At 37.2% G+C, this 25,731-nt stretch overlaps 1 protein-coding gene across 8 annotated transcripts in view; it reads right to left on the bottom strand.

Annotated features, from left to right (window-relative positions):
- Positions 1-19,273: 19,273 nt before the first annotated feature.
- LOC149185706 (uncharacterized) overlaps positions 19,274-25,731 on the bottom strand; it is a 398,327-nt gene continuing 391,869 nt past the window's right edge. For 6 of the 8 annotated variants that reach the window (XM_089410778.1, XM_089410781.1, XM_089410783.1 and 3 more), the window contains 3 exons: positions 20,577-20,678; positions 19,753-19,928; positions 19,274-19,661 (listed from right to left, as the gene is read on the bottom strand). In XM_089410778.1, the coding sequence (XP_089266904.1) occupies positions 19,571-19,661; positions 19,753-19,928; positions 20,577-20,678 (369 nt within the window). In that variant the 3' untranslated portion in view covers positions 19,274-19,570. Of the gene's footprint in view, positions 19,662-19,752; positions 19,929-20,576; positions 20,679-25,731 lie in introns of those variants that run through there. The other 2 variants (XM_089410779.1, XM_089410782.1) reach the window with 2 other exon arrangements.

Below are 25,731 nucleotides of genomic sequence, written 5' to 3'. Positions count from 1 at the left end.
TTAAGAAGGGTGATTATTATGAGGAGTGGGGACAAAAATTAAAAGATGAAATTTATGCAAAGGCGAAGTCACTGAAGCGCTCTAAGCCATTACCAAAAAAGGGAATAAAATTAACAGGCTCAAATTCACTTTCACAATTACTCATTCCCAAGAAACAGTTGGAGAAACCCATCAAGGTATAAAAGGAAGAGTTAGATGCTTCCAAGGGCTACCTAGGGTGCTATAGAAGAGATACAGGGTTGATTTGTGGGTGCCATGGGATCTAGCATAAGTTCTACAAGAGAAACAAGGTTGCTACATGAGAGACAGACTGTGTGCTACAAGAGAAACAAATTTTCTATAGGAGAAGAAATTTTTTCTACAGGAAGTTCAGAGAGCTGCAAAAAATATAAAACCCTATATTTGAAGTGAGACATCTCTCTTGTACATTCCTTAGTCCTTTATCTTAATAATCTTGGTTGTAGGTTCTGCAAGGGCAAGCACAAAACTGTAGTTGTTCTTTTCATGATTGTTTAACAATCCTTCAAGTACAAAAACATAACTTTCTTCAAAAGCATAACTTTCTTCTTTGCAAGTGAAATTTGTTGGCTTGTAGATCCATTGCATTCACACCCTCTCCCTTGACACCTTCATTATATTTTCGCTCATTTTTCCAAAACTATTTGTACATAAAAAATCACATTGTTTCTATTTTGATGGTGAATGCATTCTTTCCTTTTGTTTCCTTCTTCTTCTCTTTTGTGCCCTATATGATTGCTTAATGGGTTCTTGAGTTCTTGTTTTGATTAGGCCTCTCTTAGGAATTTCTATTTTAGTTTTTAGCACAATTTGTTCCTCTTATGGTTACCTCCATATTCTTCTACTTCTTCATTAGCTTGTTCTTCTCCTTCTTCTTGGATGTGGGTTTTTTATGGTTAGATACACCCCCCATAGCCTTCAATACAACTTTCCAAAGTTGGCAAGGCGATTCCCTATTTCTGCGACAAGTTTTAGATATTTTTGTGTAATAAGGGTTTTTAAGATAGAAGAAAAAAGAACAGTGTTATATTTCCTGGAGGAAGAGGATATCATGATTACCCAATAATAATTGCTATTCCCCTTCTTATCAGGCTCAATTCAAAATAAACATCCACATTTCATTTTTTATTTGTAAACTTCTATCAAAAGTTTCCCATAGGCTATATTACTAAAAAAATGAAAATTTTGCAATTTTCTTGTTCACATATGGCAAGTAGAAATATGTATTCACCCTTCCTTTGGATGTTGTCCTTTGAATCCTAGCGTTTGGGGGTGTAATTCTTCAAAATCAGGGCCTTTTGCAATAACTTCTGCCTTCCTGTAGCATCTCTGTTTTATCTTGTAGTAGTGATATTTCTCTTGTACCAACATTGTTTCTCTTGTAGCAGCCACGTTTCTCCTGTAATAGGTATGCCCGATCTTGTAGCACCAGCAAATCAACTTTGTATCTCTTTTCTAGCACCCTAGGAAGCCCATGGCATCATCTAGGTTTCCCCTCAATTCCTTAATGAGCCTCTCTAACTATTTTGGGAATGAGCATTAATACAACTGAAGTTGAACCTTCTTCTTTTATTTCTTTCTGTGATAGTGGGCTTGATGGGCTTGGGTGACTTGGCCTTTGCACGAGTTTCATCTTAATCATCACCCTCCTTAATTTGGCTTTTCCACATTGCATGAGTGAGGGAGTGATGCCAGCCTAAGCCAAATTTACCCACAGTATGCATATAAAATGCATAATCTCATTTGTCCCAGGAATTTCAAGTACCTTGCCTAGTCAAACCTTCATAAATTAAGGTTTAAGGCCCCTTAATTAAATCTGATGCGGAAACATTATAATTCACTGTCCATGGTCTTAAAATTTAATAAAGCCTTTCCAATGGAACTTTTTTCACCTTCATAAAATTTGGTTAATTCTATACCCCGCGCATATTAACCATACCCTCTTAACTCTGGTCTCAGTTTAACTCAACGTTAACCACACCATGGTCCTAGACTTGGTTAAACTCGACTTAACCTTTTAATTCATTAATCCCACTTTATTTCTATTACAATTTTCCTATAATAGAAATATAACATAAACCACACTTAACCTTACCTTTTTACCTTTCCTTGGCCTTTGCACATTTCCCAATGCTCACCTTTGTTGCATTCAACCTCCACCATTGATTTCACTCCATCAAATCAACGATTGTCGCGTCGTATCACCACTTAAACCCATTAATCCGACGGTTGTTGATACACTCGATCAACAAACCCAATCGCCAATCCTCCACCATTTGATATCACACATCGCACATCACATTTTCTTAAGGCCAAGGTTCATTCACTCATAAATGATTGCGAAGAAAAACTAATCGGCGATCCTCCACTGTTTGATCAAAGGCACAATTGATCCAACAGTTAACAACGATATCTTGCGAGCCACTTGCACGAGGATTACTCGTCCAATAAAGCGGTTTCCTCTCTCCTTCGACGTGCTATGTGTTGATGGCTAAATGGGATCGGGTGACCACCTCGAATTACCACTTACCACTTTTCTCCACTTGATAAACAACTTCCACTTATAAAACCACCTTCTTCCTTGACTATTGCATGCATTGATTGGCGTGCAATGACCATTAGATATAAGAGGCCATCAAATCTACGGTTTGTCGGACTTCAACTAGCACACAGTTTAAAACAACCTTAACCCCCGTAGTTGACTGTGATGTAAGACGTTGAATATAAGATGGACGGCTAGGAGTGAGTGCAGGGCTTCAGCTACGATCAAGGAAACTCGTACTCTCCTACCCTAGCAGTCGCTGATCACCGTCAATCTAACAAATTTGTCGATCTGATGATCCAGATCTATTCCTCCACCATTCTTCTTCTGCCATTAACATCCGTTGATCGAAACGATCCGACGGCTCCTGTGCACATTTACTTCCTTCCTTTGTGCCTTTACTTTCTTTGCATTTACGCTATTTCTTAATGTTCTTTTGCAGTTTCGGTTTTCTTCAGGGTTCTAGTCTTTCGTTGTTCTGCCACACAACTCTCTCCTAAGCTTAACTCTGCATACTCTTTAATCACTGTCACTCCCGAACTTCACTTTGATCCTTCAATTGGATTCAACGATCCGACACGATCCTTCATCCTCACTTCTTCTCTGTGTTCTGCCCAAACTCCACCTACATACATATACTATGCAGAACTTCTAATTCACGCACAATTTGTCCTTCGATTACTCAATACACACACATGAACTCAAAATCGTGTTGTTTGTATTAATAAACAAGTATTTACATAAGATTCTCTCTCTATGGCCTGATATTCTAATCACTAGCCTCTATTTTCCTACGTGCTCGTAGGCTTACAATCAAACCTATCTAACTCTCGACCTGACTAACTAACTAGTTAACCCCTGACTATGCCTTTTAGGCTTACATTTATACAAAAGGATTCTACAAGCAATTCCTGGTTTAGATCCATAACCTTCTCAACGAAATCCGAAAATCTCTTCCTTATCTCTAAGGATCCTCTCTAATCCACAAAATCATAAACTAACTCCTAATCTAAGTTTTACAATTAATTCTCAAATCTCTCAATCTCTCAACTATCCTGATTCTCTCATGTTCTCTTACATTCGAGAACATTTACAAATATGCCCCACTATAGTTAATTAAATACCTATTCTAGCTTCTCTCATTAAAATCACTCAAAACCTTGATAATTACATAACTCAAAACATAGAAAACCAACTTCCTTGAAAACACAAGACCCCATATGTCTATTAAGATACAAAACAATGTAAACTTTGAAACAAGAACTATAAACTCAAAACGAGAACTTTGCCCAAAAAACCCCGAAGAAACATGAAAAATAGTGCTAAAAACGAAAAGTGTGTATACTAGAACGATGGTTTTTTTTTAAGGTCAATTTTGAACATGTTTTAAAAATGGCAGTGAGAACGAATTTTTTGTGCAAAAATTGTGCAAAAACTAGCTTGAAAATGAAAAGTGCTAATAATGGAACGATGGTTTTTTTTTAGGGTTAATTTTCAACATTAAAAAAAATGCCAGTAAAACCGAATTTCTATGTGCAAAAATTGTGCAAAAAACACCCTCAAAACGAGAAGTGTTGATGTTTGAATAACATTTTTTTTCGTTTTTGGGTAATTCTCAACATTACGAAATAATGGTGTAAAATTTTTTGTTATGACTCTGAAAAACATTAAAATTTCAAAAAAATAATGAAAACATAAAATTAAAAATAAAAACAATGTAAAAAATACAAAAAAAAGTTTTCGTATAAAATTTGTGATTTTGACATGTCAATTCTAGCAAAAAATTATCAAAACATGTAATTTTTTAGTTATATTTATGTTAAAAATGGTTATTTTTATGTCCATTGTTAAAAAATATTGTTTTTTAGAAACGATTATTTCATGTGGATTGAAAAATTAATTAAGGATGTATAAATATGTAAAATATCGAAAATTCAAAATATCAACCTTATAATTTAAAAATGCAAAACAATAAAAACCTCACTACAAAAAATTTAAAATTAAAATAAAAACAAGAAAATATGAAGGAAACGACCACTTCAAAAATTATTAAATTTACAAAATAATTATTTACATTTCATACATTAGAAAATTTAAAGTAAAGAAATAGGCCTTTTAAAAAAAGGGTCTGATGCAGAATTACCACTTTTTAAAATCAACATGAAAATCACTACCATTCTAAAACGCAATGTACATAAAAAAAATTAAAGTGCCAAAAACTATGCTCTAAAAAAAACATGTGTGTTATACATCACCCATTTTTAAAATCAGGTCACTTTTCTGCTATCTCTATGAAATGGGTAACAGTATCAGTTCCCGTTTCAAAGTTTACATTGTTACAATGATATTGATGAGTTGAATGCTCCTGCATCAAACTCTCAAGGTTGAAAATAATCATGATTTCCTAATCATGTGCTTTCCATCTGTGTCCTCCTGGATCCCATATTTTGTTATGTAGTCTGTCCTTGGTTGCTGCTATTGTTTGTTGTTGTTCTCTAGGTCTCCACACTTTATACTGCATTGCCCCACTAGCTACGCTCTCACATTCTGCTGATGTCTTTTCTTGTTGCTTCTTTTCTTTCTTTCTGTTGTCTTCTCCTTTTGAGACACTTTTTTCATCAAATCCATCATCAATTCAATCTCTATGTCCAACTCATTTCTTTGTTAGACTCTTTCCTCTTCTTTTCTTACATATCCCTTGCAATTTTCATCAGGTTCTTTCTTCCTTACTGGTGCTTTCAGCCATTTCTCTAGTAGCTCCAATTCTTTCTCCCATTCACTGATCCTTTGATGAGAGTTTAGTCCTTCTTTATTGACTGTCTCAACAGTTTCCCTGGTTATCTCCACTATGCCTATCATCATGATGGAATGATGATCCTTTACTATGTTTTTAGCTAACATAGTTTTTTCTTTAAATTTGTCTTTAATCTTCTGCTAGTTACCTTCACTTTGTAGTTGATGGTTCCTTACTGCCACCTTCACATCCTTACCCTCTTGTTGCTTCTTAACTTCCATTTCATCTCCAGATAACTTCTGTTCAATTTCTTCGATCACAGCTTCACACTCAATCATTCTATGCACTGTTCCTGTAAACAAACTATTGGTTTGTGAATCAAAACTCTTCTGTCTCCATGGCTTTTAAAGACCCTCTGCTACTGTTAAGTACTATTGTAACCATTTCTTTTTTATTGCCATTTCCTCCTAGCAACTTCTCCAGCAATTCAATTTCCTCCTTACATTTAGCAAGTGTCTTATCACAATGCTCTTCATTTCCAGTTTCATCCTTCACATGGTCACTATTGCCCAATGATTCAATCATACTACCTTCCATAGACCATTATCTCTCATTCATCTCCACAGAAATAAGTTCTTGTTCAACACTTATAATCCCTGTATTCACACAACAATTTTCAGTTTGAAAAATGTAAGGCTCAACAGCCTCAACTAATGTTTCACATATCAACTCTTCAGGTTGATCTTCATCTCCTTCTTCCACAAGGAATTGTCCTTGTTTTGTGACAGTTCCAAATATCAATTCATCAATAATTTTTTTTGCTGCAACAATTCAATATTTTCCTCATTCAAGAGGCATTCTTCATCATACTCTACTCTAGAATACTTATCCTCTGAAAGTACTCTTCATCCTCTGTCAGTACATCAGTATGCTGATCCAAGTTCTCCTCTGGACTCTGGTAATTTTTATCAAGTTTTATGACAGCTTCATAAAGCTGCCAATCCACTGCAAAACCTACACTCACAAAACAATTATTATAATTAAAAACATAAGGCCTCAATAACTCTTCTTCCTTTGGCAACACTTCACTATGCTGCTCTGAACTATCCTAATAGTTCACTGATGTCCATTCTTCATCTTCACCCAGAACTTCACCCTGTTCTGGTTCACAAATGGAAACTTCCATTTTCAACTCAGCTTCTCTGAATTTTTCCACCAACCACTTTACTTGCTTCTGTTGTAGCATTCTCTATAACTTATGCCACTTTACTTCCTTTTTCCTCAAGACCCAACCTTGTCTCTGGCTTTCCTCTAGTATCCTCCTTAATGCATCGAGTTGTTCTTTTAACTTTGCAATTTCCTTGTCAAGCTCCTCTTGACTCATTCTCTTGCCATTTGCCTTGGCATCCTCTTTCTTCACTTTTCTTCTGTTGTGGTCTTCCTCAGAACCTCTGCTATGACTATCAGTAGTCATCTTCTTCTCCATCTCTATGAGTTCTTCACTCACTCACTATGAGCTGCATTAAAGCCTCTGCAACAACAAGTCCTCCCTGCTGCCTCTTACCTCACCAAGCTTTCCTCTGTACTTGGTCTTTTGGCAAGCCCTTGGTTCTCTATCTCTGGAACCTCTTTTGAGCACTTCTCTCTGCTCCTTCTAGGCTTCAACTCATCTGCATCTTCTAAGAACACAACTGTCCTCTTGTATTTCAATCACAATGAAATACTTGGTTCTAACCACCTATTCTTTCATTCAGAAACTTTACCAGCGTCTTTCATCCCTTAGCAATTCTACCCACATCCTCTGTGGAATTGCCTTTGTGAGCTGCAACAATACCTCTGCAATAACAAGTCTCCTTCTTGCTACATATGCCTCACTAAGCTTCTCTCCTCTGAGCTCAGTCTTTTGGCATCTCTCTGGTTCTTTCCTCTGGAACCAATTGAGCACTCCTTGCTCTAGGTTGTTGCAATCTTCTCACCTTCTTATGCTGCTACCTGTGCAACAATATAAAGACCACAAACTCTCCAGTATTCAAATCAAATTAAAACAAATCATATCATTTCACCTTCAAGATCTCTGCATGATCTTGTTCTACCATTCACCTGCACTTTGAATGGATTGTCCTTTGTTCCCTTGCATCTGCAAGTTCTGCTACACATTATCTCTGTGTGCCTACTATTTGTCAGATTAAAATCTGATCTCTTCTTGCCTGCATACACATCTTAAAACATAACTCTGTTCTAAATTTTTTCAAAGATGTTTTACACAAAATTCCCTTATTCTGTTTTAATATCAATTGTTTCAACCACAATTCTGCTTTGATACCAAATGATGCCAGCTTAAGCCGACTTTACCCACAACATGCATATAAAATGCATAATCTCATTTATCTCAAGAATTTCAATTACCCTGCCTAGTCAAACCTTCATAAATTAAGGTTTAAGGCCTCTTAACTAAATCTCATGCAGAAACATAATAATTGACTGTCCATAGTCTTAAACTTTAATAAAGCCTTTCTAGCGGAACTTTATTCACCCTCATAAACTTTGGTTAATTCTATACCCTGCACATATTAACCATACCCTATTAACTCTTGTCTCGGCTTAACTCAACGTTAACCACACCATGGTCCCAGACTTGGTTAAGCTCGACTTAACCTTTTAACTCATTAATCATGCTTTATTTCTATTATAATTCTCCTATAATAGAAATATAACATAAACCACACTTAACCTTACCTTTTCACCTTTCCTCGACCTTTGCATATTTCTCAATGCTCACCTTTGTCGCGTTCAGCTTCCATTGTTGATTTCACTCCATGAGATCAATGATTGTCGCATCGTATCGCCACTTAAACCCATTCATTCGACGATTGTTGATACACTCGATCAACAAACCCAATCACTGATCCTCCACCATTTGATATCGCACATCACACATCACATTTTCTTAAGGCCAAGTTTCATTCACTCATGAATGATTGCGATGCGAAACTAATCAGCGATCCTTCACTGTTTGATCAAGGCACACTTGATCCAACCGTTAACAATGATATTGAGCCATCCACTTGCATGAGGATTACCCGTCCGATAAAGCGGTTTCCTCTCTCCTTTGACGTGCTACGTGTCGACCGCTAAATGGAATCGGGTGACCACCCCAAATTACCACTTACCACTTTTCTCCACCCAATAAACAACTTCCGGTTATAAAACCGCCTTCTTCCTTGACTATTGCACGAGCTGATTGGCACGCGATGACCATTTAGATATAAGAGGCCATCAAATCTACGGTTTGCAGGACTTCAACTAGCACATGGTTTAAAACGGCCTTAACCCCCGCAGTTGACTATGATGTAAGACGTTGATGTTGACTCCTAATCCGAAACGGATGAGGTGAAGCTGGACAGTCATCTAGAAGATGAACTGATCCGTTGTGTATATGTATAAATAAATAATTGTCTAATGAATAAATCAATCAGTTTTGTCTTGCGCTCAGTAATATCTAGAGTTACCCTAGCCTGACATGGTATCAGAGGTCAGGTCCCAGTCCCTAAAATTAGCTGTAACTCCTGCCTGTGCGCTCTATGGCCTGAATACACTGCCTCTGTCATGCGTTTCATTCAAGTAACTCCTGCCTCTACTCTCTGGTGCGCTTAGCCCTGAGTATCAATAATTCTCTGTGCGTGGAATGCATTGTTGAATGTCAGGCTCTGCTGCCTCATGAAACCTCTGTCCTGAGCGCCCTGAGCTTCAGTTTCATTGCATGAGGACTCTGTATTGACGTTGGAGAATTTGCGTTGAGCGAGATTCGGATTGTGCGGAGGTCGACGAAGGCTGTGAGAGATGGAGCTCCATACGAATTTTTGAGATGAGGTAGGCGCTGCCTGTATCAGTCCACCCTCGGCCCATACTCGCTATCCTGGTGGTGAGTAGTGGCGATAGCTTAAGCTACGTCCGGAGTTCGAACGGTCCGACCTGCCGGAAGCCGGTGGGGTCTGGAGTGTTCCAGCTGTTGGTGCCTTAGATTTCGAGAGCATAACTACGACGGTAATATTTTACAACTTTATCAGTGGGTTGCACCTGTATTTAATCTAACTGTTGAAGAGTTGATTTGCTGCATTGAGGATTTTTTTTGCTGCGTCGAATGGCGTGCTATGGATGGTGCATTAAAGTCGAAGGTGCTGGTGTGCAGTAGCTACTGGTTACGTATATCCTAACTGTGTTATGTAATATGCATTGGTTTAATACACTGCAAGCTCATCACCTCGGCCTCGCACTCTTCCACCCTTCAACAGTCCTCCATTTGATCTCCCATACACATTGCGCCTCCATTGATATCATAAGCTTCTCTGCATAATCGTTGAGCCACTCTGATCTGTGTGTCTGCATACATGCTGCCCCTCTCCGCTCCGTGTGTCTATATTTTTTTTGTTCTGTCGGGAGGGATTTAACATTCAGGTGAAGCACTGCAGTGTGACTCTCTTGAATCGACTGCATGTGAAAGAGCTCAGCGATTTGAAGAAAAGGACTGTAAAAGTCGGTTCTGACAATCAAAGACTCGCAGAACGCAAGAACCTCAACAGTCGCCGGCAACACTGGGGTGGAGATGCTTTTTTTTACAGTGATATATGTGAGCAGTGATATATATGAGCGCCCTTTTTTTTATAGTGATATATGTGAGCAGTGATATATATTTGAGCGCCCTCGTTTTTTTTCTTAAAACATAATATTATGGAAGTGATATAAAGAAATGGTGATGCTCATGATATGCTGATGGAATGTTAGAAGAAAAATAAAATGCATAAGGCTATCATATAAGGATTTTTTTCTCTCTCAACAGAAGTGTTTTTGGTAGAGATATTTTTTTTTTACAGAATGCATTCAATCATTTCTATGGTCGGAATAGTTCTCACTAGCAAGGAGAACTATTATGAATGGTCCCAGATGGTAAAACACACCCTTATCTACAATGAGCTGTGGAAAGGAGTGTGTGTTGGAGAAGAAGATAAAGACCCTGTGCAGCCCACATCAGACAAAGAACTCGCCATTTGGGAAAACAAAAACAGCAAAGCCTTTGCATTGATCACAGCATCTGTAAATGAGGAAGTAAGTCGTCATATTTCATCCTATTCCACTGCCTTTGAAGCTTTACAAAAGCTGAAAGAACTCTATGATACACATTCTGCACTTGAAGTTGTTCAGCTCATGATTAAACTCTTCACTCTTGAACTGAAAAATAATGATCCTCTTACTCTTGCATCTGAAATAAAGTCTATAGTGCATGATATTAAATCCACTAAGGTTGAGCTGGATATCTCTCTTATTGCCTTTCTCAAAGCACTCTATCCTACCTACTCTAACTATCTTGAGTCTTTACAAGCAAATGGAAATCTTAAAGATATAACCTTTGACACTCTTGTGAAAAAGTTTGCTGAAAGAGAGAAAGCCTTTGGAAAGAAAACAGTCCCTGAATCTTCTGAAGAGACTGTTTGCCTTGCTCATAAAGAAAAGCATCCTGCTCAAGATTCTACAAGAGGAAGAGGTGGACGAAGAGGAAGAGGAAGATACTTCAGAGGCAGGGAGGGCAGACATCCTCAAGCAGAAAAGGCAGATCTGCATTGCATTCGCTGCAAACGAAATGGATCACATGATGCTTCTACATGCAAGCTACCATGGGACAAAGTTGAGCAGAGAAGAAATCAGCAGAAAGGTAAAACTGATGACACAGACAAAGGTAAAGCACCTGAATCTGCTCACTATATTGAGGCACAATGTAACATTGGAGTAAATGAAGATTTGTTTAATGCTTCACTTGCTTCTTCCAAAAATGATTGGTTGCTAGATTCAGGAGCGACCTGTCATATGACTCATAGGAGAGATTTCTTTGAAGATTTCACTGACAATGTTGATGGAGCAGTATACTTTGCAGATCAGTCAAAAATCAAGCCATCAGGGCTTGGCACAATCACGCTTAAACAACCTGGTCTTCCAGACTTTCTTCTGGATCATGTTCTATATCTCCCACAGCTCAAGAGAAACTTGCTGTCCCTGGTCCACATTCGCCAGCAAGGTCACTCCATTCACATGTTTGATGGCAAGCTTGAGGTAAGAAAGGCATCTGACCACTCACTTGTCATGAGGGGTATAGAAGAAGAAAGACTCCTTAAACTGCAAGGAACCTCTTCTCATGCACAACATTTCTCATATATTTCTCATCATGAAGAAGGTGCACTTCCATCAAGTTTATTATGGCATGCTAGATTTGGACATTTAAACTATGATAGTCTCTACTTGTTGAAGAAAAATGGTGTTGCTGGTTTGCCTACAATTCCTAGAAAACATAAACAATGTGATGCTTGCATTCTAGGAAAGCATAGCAAACAGTGTTTTCATGATTCACATTCAAGAGCACATAGGAAGCTTGAACTTATTCATTCAGATTTATGTGGTCCAATGCCTGTTCCTTCTGCAAATGGAAATAAATATATCATGACATTTATTGATGATTACACCAGAATGTGTTGGGTTTATTTTTTGAAGAACAAATCTGATGCTTTTCAAACATTCAAGAATTTTCATAAATGGATTGAAAATGATGCACAATCTCATATTGGGTCTATTCGCACTGATAATGGAAAAGAATATACATCAAATGAATTTGAACACTATCTTCGCCAACATGGGATTAAACATCAAACAACTGTGCCTTATAATCCTCAACAGAATGGTGTAGCTGAAAGAATGAACAGAACAATTTTGAATATGGTACGATCCATGCTTTTCTTCAAAAATGTAAAGACAATGTTTTGGGCTGATGCTGTTCTATGTGCTGCATATATAAAGAATAGATGTCCATCTAGTGCTATAAGAAACAAGACTCCTTATGAATTGTGGTATGGACATGTTCCTTCGATAAAACATCTCAGGATATTTGGTTCCACCTGTTATGCTTTAATACCAAAGGTACATAGAAACAAACTTGGTGCTAGAAGTCGTAAGTGTATCTTCCTGGGGTATTCAAACACATCTAAAGCATACCGCCTTTATGATGAAGTAAATAAGAAGTTTGTTTTATCTAGAGATGTCATTTTTATTGAATCATCCAAATCTGACAGTGTTGTTGAGCGGCAACTTGATCGCTTGGATAGATTCACAAAACCGAAATCATTCCAAGAATTTGATAATTAGATTCCACATCTTGAAGGGGGGATTCCTATACTAGATCAACATGTGGAATCTCCTTCTGAAGAACAATCTCCCCTGCATGACACTCCAACAACGGATGATGCTTTAAGTGATGTAATTAATAGAATTGGGAGACTCAATCTTGATTCAGACCCAACTCAATCAACAGAACAGCCTGGACCATCTCAGAAAGGTCCCCCAAAGTGGCTGACAAAGACACTTGAAAGTGTTCATCCTGATGAAATTGGAAAAACAGGAACCAGAAATTCAAACCGACAAGATGGAGGTGATGTAGATAACTCTAATTCACCTGTTGATATGGATGTTACTTATGATTGTGAATTGAACTTGTCTACAGATTTTGAACCAACTTCCTTCAAAGAAGCTGCTTCTCATGATGAATGGAAAGAAGCGACGCAGAAGGAGTATGATGCCCTCATAAAGAATGGCACTTGGAAGCTGGTTGATCCTCCATTTGGAACCAAACCAATTGGCTGCAAGTGGGTCTACAAGAACAAGTACAAAGCTGATGGCTCACTTGACAAGCACAAAGCTAGGCTTGTGGCAAAAGGTTTTGCACAGAAGGAAGGGGTCAATTATGAGGAAACTTTTGCTCCCACAACAAAATGGGCCACCATCCGGACACTCTTTGCACTCGCTGCTCAGAACGGTTGGAAAGTCCATCAAATGGATGTAAAAACCGCATTCTTGAATGGAGATCTAAAGGAGAATGTTTTTATGTCCCAGCGTGAAGGATTTTATTCCAACAGCAAATGAAATGTCTGGTCTGGTAGTAGTGAGGTAGATGAGACTTCCTACAAGCTGTCTATACTTTGTTGCATCCTCAAATTCCTTTCCTTCAGTAGATGTGAGCTTCAAGTTTTGTTCCATTGGAGTAGAAAGGGGATTGCACTCTGTCATGCGAAATCTGTATAACAAATCTCCAATGTATTTCTTTTGAGAAAGAAATATGGACTTTGGATGTTGGGTTACTTCAATGCCAAGATAGTAATGAACATAGCCCAAATCAGTCATTTCAAAAAAATTTCCTAATTCTTTCTTTATGGATGCAATATAGCTTTCATTGTTCCCTGTCATTAAAAGATCATCTACATATACCACAAGATATACCACTGTTTTGCCAACTTTCTTGACAAATAAAGTTGCATCATCAAGATCAAAATGATTGAAGTTGAGTTTCAGAAGATGCTCAGTTAGTTTTTCATACCAGGCTCGCGGTGCTTGTTTGCAGGGAAAACAAATACAATCAACTCCACTCATGATTGATAACACCTCTGCAATAAAATTGGCCAAGAACCCAAAGTTCCATGATCGTACTAAGCACATCAATACTAAATATCATCTGATCCGACATCATGTTGAGGCCAAAACAATCCATCTCCGTCATTGTTCCACAAACGAGCAAATTGCAGACATCTTCACTAAAGCGCTTGGAAGAGAAAAGCTTGAAAGATTCAGAATGATGCTTCGACTCACCAACATCCCTTCAGATTAAGGGGGGGAATGTTGACACCTAATCCGAAACGGATGAGGTGAAGCTGGACAGTCATCTAGAAGATGAACTGATCCGTTGTGTATATGTATAAATAAATAATTGTCTAATGAATAAATCAATCAGTTCTGTCTTGCGCTCAGTAATATCTGGAGTTACCCTGGCCTGACAGTTGAATATGAGATCGACAGCTAGGAGTGAGTGCGGGACTTCAGCTACGATCAAGGAAACCCGTACTCTCCTACCCCCACAGTTGTTGATCATTGTCGATCTGACAATCCAGATCTATTCCTTCACCATCTTTCGCCATTAAAATCCATCGATCTAAACGATCCGACGACTCTTGTGCACATTTACTTCCTTCCTTTGTGCCTTTACTTTCTTTGCTTTTACGTTATTTCTTACTGTTCTTCTGCGGTTTCGATTTTCTTCAAGGTTCTGGTCTTTCGTTGTTCTGCCACACAAATCTCTCATGAGCTTAACTCTCCATACTCTTTAATCACTGTCACTCCCGAACTTCACTTTGATCTTTCAATCGGATTCAATGATCTGAAATGATCCTTCATCCACACTTCTTTTCTGTGTTCTGCCCGAACTCCACCTGCATACATATACTATGCAGAACCTCTAATTCACACACAATTTATCCTTCGATTACTCAATACACACACATGAACTCAAAATCGAGTTGTTTGTATTAATAAACAAGTATTTACATAAGAGTCTCTCTCTCTCGCTCTGGCCTGATATTCTAATCAGTGGCCTCTGTTTTCCTACCTGCCCATAGGCTTACAATCAAACCTATCTAACTCTCGACCTGACTGACTAACCAGCTAACCCCTGACTATGCCTTTTAGGCTTACATTTATACAAAAGGATTCTACAACCAATTCTTGGTTTAGATCCATAACCTTCTCAACAAAATCCTAAAATCTCTTCCTTATCTCTAAGGATCCTCTTTAATCCACAAAATCATTAACTAGCTCCTAATCTAAGTTTTACAATTAGTCTCTCAATCTCTCAACTATCCTGATTCTTTCATGTTCTCCTACATTCGAGAACATTTACAAATATGCCTCACTATACTTAATTAAATCCATTATAACTTCTCTCATTAAAATCACTCAAAACCTTGATAATTACATTAATTCAAAACATAGGAAACCAACTTCCTTGGAAACACAAGACCCCCTATGTCTACTAAAATACAATGATATTGATTATCTTAATGCTCCTGCACCAGGGAGTTAGCAAAACTTAAATGATTGAGGGTAATTGAGACTTTTGGCCCATCCTTAGCTTATAAAACCTCATCTCTCATGCATTGACAACAAATTTCTAACCATAACATGCTCAAGAGAAGAGGTGAAGATTATTGCATACTTGCACCTTCCTGATGGTTGTTGGAGAGGCATGCATGCTACTGCTAAGTTGATGATCGATCCATGGTTCTCTGGAGGTGCTAATTTCCTTGTTTTGCTTGTGCACAGACCTTCACATGATGTAGTTAACTGATGGAACCTTTCTTGCTTGCAAGTATCTCTCTAGTTTTCAATATGCTATTGTTGGAGTGGATGGATTATCTGTTGGTGTGTCCCTTTTCACTTTAGAAAGGGCTCCATGATGTTCAAGGTGGATGGATCTTTACTTTGTGGGTGGAAAAAAATGATTTTGAGATTTTGATGTGACTATATAGACTGCTACAGGGGGAATTTCCCTCTTATAGCAATCAATTATTCTTTGAGACCTTATATTGTATGTGGATATGATGGCAAGTCAAAACAACTACAAGGACAAATATAAAATCATCAGGAGGTGGTGTAGGTGGTGGAAAAATTGAAAGCAAAGCCTTTTCTGTGTTTTTTTATGTATGGAAGAGTGGAATTTGAAGATGTATTTTGGCTAGATGGAGTGGATGGGTGATGAAAGTTGTGTTGGGGGACCTCTCTCAACCTTCCCTAAATAATACATGACCTTTTTACCCCTTCCTCCAATAGAATATACTTCATGTAACATTTTAGGCTGCTCCTGTAGCATTTCAGGACAATCTCTTGTAGCATAATTGTTTTGTCCATATCTCTAAAATGGTAGAATGTATTGACTTGAAAGGTTTTGAGCATGTTACCATCATCCATATGCACCTCTCCATAAAATATCATGGTCAATGGATGCACGAATCTAAAAAAACATTAAATATCGTTGTACGTGATGGAGGCTAATTTCTCGAAAAGTGTGCACTCGAATTCGCTGAAATTGCTTGAGCATGTTACCATAATCCATATGCATTTCCTTATGAAACAACTCAGCCAATGGATGCATGGTTTTCAATATATGATAAAAACAATTTTCTTCTTTGTGTATTTTGGCCTCTTGTAGTAAAACAAAGCCCTCATATAGCATTTTAGGACAACGAGGAAAATGCATGAGAAAGGCTTGAGAATGATGGGAAATGTCATGGAAATGGTTGAGGGTGATGGATTGACATGTCCTTGGTCCTTGAGCAATTTTCATGGAAGGTAAGAAGCGCAAGGTTGATTTTTTTTACTTTTTGCTTGCGTAATTGTTCATTTATTTATTTCTCTTGTTTTAGCGCTAACCTGTTTCTTTTTCTTATGTAGGTGGAGTACCTGCATGAAAGTACTTATATGCAATTGGAAAAACAAATCTTTTTTTTATTTCATCATTTTTCCTTTCTTTTTTCTCTCTTTTTATTTCATTTTTTTTGTTTAGGCCTACTAGTTTCCTTAATGAGGTTTTAATTTAGTAGGTCTTCCTAGGCACCTCAGAAGAGGTTTTCACTTAGGATATTATTCATTTTATCTTCTTTTTTTCCAACCCATTGACCACCTCATGGAGATTTTCAATAAATGAGCCAATCTCAGGCACCTCAAAAGAGGTTTTCACCTGAAATTTTATTTTTTCCTCTCATTTTTTATTTCTTTTTCTATCCTACTCTACTTGAAAAACAAAATATCTTTTAAGTATAAGAATAATTCCAATGGAGCCATGTGCACATCAATATGACATATAAACTCATGTGTAGGCTTGAAATATATGCTTTGACATGTACCTGAATTTTAGAGACCAAATGTTTTGACGATATCAAGTATTGTTGAAGAAGAGAGTGATGCTCCATTTTTTTGATTTACTGAAACCACTTCGACTCATTTGAAGACCCATGAGGTTATTATTGTGCCCCCACACCCACTAGGAAAAACACAGGTTTATTGTTTGGAGAACAAGGGACCAACCCCTTGTCCATCAATTTTGAGGGTCCTATTCCTCATTATGGCACCTATGGACCTCATCAGGCCACTTGGAGGGCCCTACTACATGTATTATTCATCATTTGACCTCTCAAGAGACTTATTCTTTCATTTGTGAGCTAGTTTGATGGGCTTGTCACCAAAAGTTAGATTATTAGTACATTATTTTATTTTTGGGGCTTATGTAGGCAAAGGAGACTAATTCGAACTCCTCATTAGTGTATAAATACAATTGAGATGAGTTCATTTGCTCATCATCGCTTTGGATTGGATCTCTTCCCCCTATTGAGAATTTCACACTTTTTCTTGGAGGATGAATTGGAGCTTTATGGATGAATTTTGATGTTTGGATATCTTATCTCGGAGCTTCTCTATTGTCAAATTGTGGATAGTTAGATATGTTCTATTACATGTAAGTACATGTTTTTAATGTTATTCTTGTTTTACTTTGTCATATACATTGGATTGGGATTGTCACTATTTTTAGGGCTAATTGTTGCATGCATTTATTGCTTAAATTGTGGAATTGTGTCTCTATATAACATCTCTCAATGTATGGGCCATGTAATTTGAATGAAATTTCCTAGGGATAATTCTATCAACGAATTCATCTTGATAAGCCAACACCTTTTGCAAGTCGAAGTATAAAAGTTGTAAGGTTGCTTCCCTTTGCCCTAGAAGGCTGGTGAGGTAGTCTAAAGGCTACTTTGACTAAGAAACAAGGTCCTTATTCATATTAATCATAGACTCCATTCTCCCAAGACTAAGGCATTGATCTACCAAGAGGTGGTCACCAAAATCAAATATTTTTCACCTTTTTCTAGGTGTAGCCAAGTTGGGTCACCTAGGGCATCATTTTCACGACAAAATAGCCCTCCAAAAAGTTCGATCTCCTAGCCCCTCTTGCGCTGGTGTGTCCTCAAGGCCTCCTCCAATTTTGAAGCCATTCCGATGGTGGAGTTGTAAGAAAATCCACGCCCTAGCTTCGAGATCAAACTTTTCCCTAGTATCCCCAGGGCTAGTTCCTCATAAGATCAATTCAATACCTTTAAGTGAAAATCCGTTCTTTGATCCTTTCCCCCTTCCTGTATAGGTTAAGAATATCATTGGTTGCTAAATTCTTGCCTCCTGACCTAAGCTAGGTCCACTTGGTCTCGTGTGGTCCCATTCCTTTGAAAGGACAATTCTTCAATAACCATTTGGGATACCAATTTCTATAAGAATTTTAGGGATTGGGAAACCTTTTCATAAGTCATATCCCATAAACCTAGCCCTTGAATCCCCACATCCTTCTCCTAAAGGGCATTGTACCTTGCATATAAAGCAAGCAAGCTCCATCCTTCAACCTCTTTTGGAAAGGGATTATTTGGGTCACTTTATATCCACCTGTTGATTTATCCTTCATTTGTGACTCCATATATACTAGGTCTCCTCCCATCGGTGAAAGTCGGTAAATAGTAGGGATCCTTAGTTGAGGTGATAGTGCGCTATGTCTCCACTTGTTGCCCTTGGTCTAACATTTGACCCTTTAGGAATCCCTGTTAGGCCCCTTGCTAGTTTGAGTGGTAACAATGCTCACCTCAATGTGCAAGGTTGTAAGTCATATGGCTACAAAATTTGCAGACTAGAAGGCCAACTTTTGGGGACAAAATAAAATATCCAACCCAAACTGTAGAATTTCAAATATTCTGTGGATATTTTCTACCTAAAGGAAGTAATTTTTTTTGTGCATATGTATTTGACACTTGCCACACATGAAATATGATCAATGTACACCACTGCACTCTTTGCTTCTCTATCAAGCTATTCAGGTTGACCATCTGTTGGGGCATGCCATATTGGCTTCATTTCTCCTTTTAACTTATTATCAGGTTCTTTATATAAACAATTAACTGTCACTAGATATTAGCAACTAAGCATTTGATCATAACAAAAATTTAAAATATAGACCTAACACAATATGAATGTGTTGATTCTGTGCAGTCTGCTTATTACTCTTCAATCTACAAGCCCTGATATAAGCAAGCCCTGCTGTTTATATTTACAAAAACACTACAAAATAAGCATTGGAGTTGGCTACAAAATTGAGCTTCAATTCATTCATCTCTTCACATCAACACTAATACAATTTGTTACAAGGGATATTTCTTCCCAATATTTCCATTTCACATAAAGAGGGCAATTTTTTGATCTCATGTTCACTTTTGACACAAGAACCTAAATAGATGCGAAGTACAACAGTCTAATTAAATATGTCCTTGAGAAATCTTGATGGCTTGGCTTCAAGATCCTCTCCTTCCATAATATGCTTAATATCACAAATTAACTATGTCATTGACAAATCTTGATGGCTCTGCTTGAATTTCCTCTCCTCCTATGATATTTGATGTCGACAATGTTATATACCTGTACCATTTTATTGCCATTAGAAAATAGATGAAATAAAATTTAAATGAATTGAATCACAATACAAGTTTGAAACTTCCACAGGACTTACAGACGCTGCATTGCCCTTGTTACTCCTACATAGAAAAGGCGGCGCTCTTCATTCACATTCTGACCAGACAATGGAAGCAAATCCTCTTGCAGACCAGTGATGAACACACAGTCAAATTCCAATCCCTTGGCAGCATGAAGAGTCATAAGCTTTACAAAGTTCTTGCCACCTTCACCCTAGAAAAAAGAAAAAACACCTTGTTAAATGTATTAGATAAAGCTCTTAAAGATGTTATAATATGATTTTCTTATTCCTTTGCTTTGCTTTAAGCATCAACTCAGAAGCAAGGAAAAGTTTTTGAATAAAAAACAACTCAAGGAAAGGCACATGTAAACATTGTATGTGCTCTCACTATTAAGAGGGCTATTTAAAGTATGGAAGAAGATAAAACATGTGCTCCGATGTAAATTAGACTAGATTAGTAGAGGTTTGCCAATCTCCAAAATTAGCATATTGTGGATCCCAGTCAATGAATAGGACTTGTGAATGTTTGATCCAGTGTTAAGAGAATTAAAAGGTCCCAATCCGACAGTGAGAATTCAGCGTCTTTAACTATCATTAATTCTCTAATTTTCATTTTGTTATTACATGGAGACCTAAAGACTAAAACATCTTAGAATAAATTGAATACTAACAATTGCAAGGTTTCAATCCACTTAAAACAGCTCTACATGTGTACACCAAGATGCTCAGTCACCCAGTTATGAAAATAGTGTAAACATGATAGACTGTCTCCACCTTAAGAGCAATTTGAAAGCATATACGCGGCAGCTACAAGGAAAGAAAAGAGAAGTCCCAAATTTTGGAAGGTTCAATTCCCTTACCATCTCACTCTTCTGATCAGATACAAAAGAAATTTCTTGAAGAAATCTAAGATGGGCCGACTGCCCAGTTCCATACTTCTGTGCTGATGAATCTGCAATGGTCTTCAAACACCAATGTAGAAGTCTTAGAATCTCCCCATATCTATTTTATTAAATTAAGATGCTACAAAGCACTAGATATTGAACTTGAAAATGTGCTTTATTAGTGCCTTTTTCAAACAAACTCTTAATCAATTTACTGGTGTTAATTACAGATAAAACATGATAGAGCTCTCTGCAGATTTCAGATGAATAACTAACTGTTGTCAGTAAATTTGAATTAGAGAAGATGAACCACTGAAAGCTGCAGGCCAGCAAATAGAACATACTCACACACAAGAAAAGCATAAGAGAGCATGACAGGAGATTTCCCAAACTTTATGCATGCTATACAATCATTTATATCACTAGATATAGATTTCAAAGTTGTGGAAACAGTGATAAAAAATGGTCATGTCTCCAATAAAATACAATGAAGTGGGCGAGTGATCAATTTAGATTAAGTCCCCAAAAGCAGTAAGGATATATTACAACATAGCAATGTACAAATATAATACATGTTGACACATGTTCACTAGCCTAAGTCTCGTGGATTCCTTCCTGTTGACATAAACATGATAAGCTGACTTTATTGATGTCTAACAAATGATCACCAAAGTAGGTCAATGAGACTAAAAGATACATCCAGTGTGAATATAATGTAGGAGTGCAAAAGCAGCTCCTAGGTAATGCTGAAAGTAAGACAAAAAAAACGAAAGAAAAACTCACGAGTGTGACAGCCATTGGCTTCAGCAGGCAAAGTGCCTTTGTGGCCCACCATGTAAGTGATAAATTATATAATTTGATGATGCCTAGTGGATATGCTGAGGAAATCAAGTGTATATTTAGGAAGAGAAGACTGAAAATATCAAATCGTGGACCCTGATTGCATGACTAGAACAGATTCCTCCAAGTGAGCTGGCTCATACATCGCTGACATTCACCTCATCATGATGCCAAGCTAAGGTGGGAGGTCCAACTCGAAGGCATTAGGAGTCAGGATCCATTTGCTGTATGATAGTGTAAGGGCCATATATAATGGGATTGAGCTTGTGATGCTGCTCATTCTTGAAGTGCTACTTATCCAAATGCAACTAAACATGGTCACCAACATGAAACTGTGGAGCAACTCGATGTTGACCATAAAGTACCTTGTACTTGTCCCATATGTAATAGAGGATGCCTTGAACCCTGTTGTAGATCTTGGCCAAGTTCTGCACAAAGGGGGAAGCTCTATCTTGCTCCCTTTGCTGGTGGGATGCGGATGGATCTGGAAGAGAAACATGAATTTTGGAAGGGTTAAGACACGAGAAACCAGAACAAACCTCAAAGGAGGCATGTCCAATCAAGATATGGGTGGCCCTGTTGTAGTTTTTTACTTGTTTCCAAAGGTATATTGAGAATCACAGTCCAAGAATCCTTACTAAAATTTTAGCACCATATAGTTATGCAGAGAAATGAATTAGGGTGGGCTGACCCTATCACAATATAACAGTTTTGTTCAGCACATCACATTGTATTGTTATTTCATCCATGTTAGCATCAAAAACAAGGAATCAAGTAAAAACTTGCGTACAAACAAAGATGTAACCTTCTTTAGGCTATGCTTTGAGGAAAAATCATCTTTTAAGTGGGATTCAATGTAACACACATAAAGTTGTATAAACTACATAATATTAATAATACTAATAATCAGTGTTGCGAAAATCACGATTAAATTGGCCGATTAAATCGACGATTTTTTCATTTTGAAAAAATTGCAATTTAATCACGATTTGTTCAAAAAAATCACAATCAGGCCCCAAAAAATCATATTTTTTTTGTATTTTTATTATTTTTTTAAATTTTGCCAATTTTTACCAATTTTATCCCGATTTTTACGATTTTTTCTTTTTCTAGGTCCTCGCTGATTTAATCCCAATCGTGATTATCAAAACATTGCTAAAAATAATATATTAAACACAACAACAATTAATAGACCAAAAGGTCATGTCTATTCATGCTGGTGACCAATCAATATATTTTATCAAAATCAATCATTCATAACAAATATATATTTGATCCTAAATGGATTTCTCTTCCCTTCTTTATTTGAATTTGATGTTTATTTAGTTATTGAACAAATTTGTTCATAACATAGTTCCAATTTTGATAACATTGATCTAAAATGCTCATTCAATGCAATAATTACTACTCTAGTCCAGAGCATGTTCTAAATAACGCAAGCAAGACCTTGGTACCTAAACTCCACTTAATTCTTGAGTCTCTTGTCTAAGGCTTGATTGCCAATGATACCTAATCACTTTAGGGAGTCCTCTCTCCTAGTTCTCATGGGATTCTGTGAGGAAAATAAGGTCTCTAGAAGTGAGCATACCCTAGAATGTGCCAAGGAACAATCATGCTAAGCCAACACAATTCCAATAAGCAAGAAGATATATAAGGGCTCCACCTTACCCCAGTGAGGGCATCATCTAGCTAGCTAAGGTTTTCCCCAAGTAGTAGAGGAAGAGTCTCAAATAATTGATTTGAGATCTTGAGCCACTACCAAATTTCCTTTTTCCTAGATCTACATAATTGTTCTAAGATCTCAAATTGTCACCAAATTTCCTTTTTCTTGGATCTACTTGTTCTCTTCCCCTCCTAAATTTGTTTGCTTGGAGCTTAATGAGATTTGATCAAGCAAATGATTTGGGGGAAGAGATAAAAGCTACTTATTGGCTCTAAGTGTGATACTCATCCTCTTGTAGAGAGTAGTACCTTTACTAGCACCTTTTATCCTTAGAGGAGAACCTTCCTCTTGGAAGGTCACAATGATGGTACTTTGAGGCATCATTACTTGTCCAACCTATTGGTGTTTCTATTGATCATCTTCTCACTCCAAGTACTCTCTTGATGCTCTTGTTCATCTCTTGCTCTCCAAGTAGCAGTTGAATTAGGTGATAAGAAAGAATATTTCTAGACAATACATACAAGTCCCTTGGATTCAGGATTACCATTCCCAAGGACCTTTGTCCTAAGATGGGTTTCCACCTACGCATTTCATGTTGGTAAGGGATGGTGTTCTTATGAGTATATTTAAAAATGATTGATGCATAGTCTCATGATTCCTTTGGGCCAATTTAGAGTTTGCTCATATAGGCCCTAAATTGAAAGAGATCATCCCATTTCAATATTGGAGAAGCTTTCTAAGGTTTTCCATCCACAAGACATTGAATCCAACAAGCACCTCATCTTTTATTATCTTGTGTACCACCGAGAGGGCGAAGTCATCAAGATTGGATTGATAATGAAATGAAAGAACACAATACTAAATAGTCATAAATACACAATGTTGTGCAATTGTAATGAAGAGTGTTGCATTTTTAGAATAGGTAGACATACACTTTCTAGCATTTTAGTTATAAAGATATTTAATATATGGAGAATGAAGCCTATATACTTTGATGTATATTACACATTCCCCTCTTTAAATATGCTTCATCCTTGAAGCATTATTTAGAAGAAATGTCATAAACACTTAATTGATTTTGCCAAATAGGTCAATTTGACTAATTTATAGGGGTCACTGGTTCAAACCAAGGGTTTAAACTAGAAATGGTTGGTTCCATCCTGAATTGATTGGATGACAAAAATTATCTAAAAAAAACATGTTAAAAGGCAAAACCCTAGTAATTAATAGAGCTCTCTACGGTTTTCATACGAATAACTATATTTTGTCAATAAATTTGAATTAGAGAAGATGAGAAAGTAAGAGTTGACATTCTCCTTTATCTTCCTTCTTTATCCTTTTATTTAATATTTAGAATTACCATTAATTGTTTCAAGATGTTTGAGAGTGGTTCCAACTTCATTGGCCTTCATAGGGAGAAAGTAAAATTTGAAATTCCATTCAAAATTTAGTGGACTTACTAGTTTTCATGATTTCAAGATTGCAGGATTCCAATGTTTACACTAGATTTTGTTATGTATGAGGCTATGGAATTGACATAATCAAGAACACCAAGCCCTCCATGTACCTCAATGTTGGTAGCGTTGATTATTGGACTCCTCTATCACAACCCTAGTAAAATGTACCCTTCACTCAAGCAAATTCACTGATTAGGCATGTTAAATTTTTTCTACCTTCTTTTAATTCTTAGAGGGTGACATTGATGATGAGGATCCCAATATAGGAAATATCTTTGATGATATGTAGTTATTCATTGTAGCTTGATTTTTTTGAACTCTATAGGCCATTTGGAACCTCTACGCTTATGTATTTTGGTTCATATATGGATTGCATTTGATGTTATTTTGGTTATATGCATCCTTTCTATATACACGAGAAAAATTATGTATTTGTGTCTAATGGTTTGTGTTGTTGCACAAACTAGCAGGCTTGGTATATAGGAGCTAGAGGGCACAACAAAAATTTGGGACAAAGGCCCACTGTCACCACAGCCTATGTCCCCTTCTCTTCTTGGATTTTCACTGATGAGAGGAGTCTTATTATGGAGGAAATCACTTAGGATGATGGATCACTGGTAAGGTCTGTAGTGATTTCCAAGGCCCATTCAAAGGAGAGGCTCAATATAAGGCTCTCTTACTTCAATGAAGCTCAAATGGCTCTCCAAGAAAGACCTAAAGGCAGGGATCAAGATATAGGGATTTATGAAATTATAAAAAGGTTAGGTATACCTAGAGTCAAGATCTCCGAATTAAATAGGTTCTTTTGAATAAGATCTTTGAAACAAGCGATTGCTTTGGGAAACATGTTGCTAAAATTGAGAGACCTAGGTTGGGTCCACAAGCGACTTAGGGTTTATGGATAATCAAGGGAAGAGGCCCTCCAAGGAGCTCACTAGGTCAAGGTAGCTAGAGAAAGGTTTTAAATTGATTTATTCCACTGAATACTATGTGCAAAACCCTCAAGGAGACCACTAACCAAGACGTTTAAGATGATTTTCAGAGATATGAATAGGGCTTGACTTTTCTCACAATCTGACTGTGGGAACAGGCTCAAAACTGAAGGATCACTAGGGGAAACAACAATGCAGTAGCCTAACCAAGAGATTTTCCAAAGTCAACCATCTAATGC

This window comes from Pinus tabuliformis, chromosome 3_1 (genome assembly GCF_031772625.1).
Source record: "Pinus tabuliformis cultivar Carrire ecotype Pingquan chromosome 3_1, CPIR1, whole genome shotgun sequence".
Lineage (NCBI taxonomy): Eukaryota > Viridiplantae > Streptophyta > Pinopsida > Pinales > Pinaceae > Pinus > Pinus tabuliformis.
Note: the sequence above shows the minus strand (reverse complement) of the source record. Positions and strands in the feature narration are given on the sequence as shown.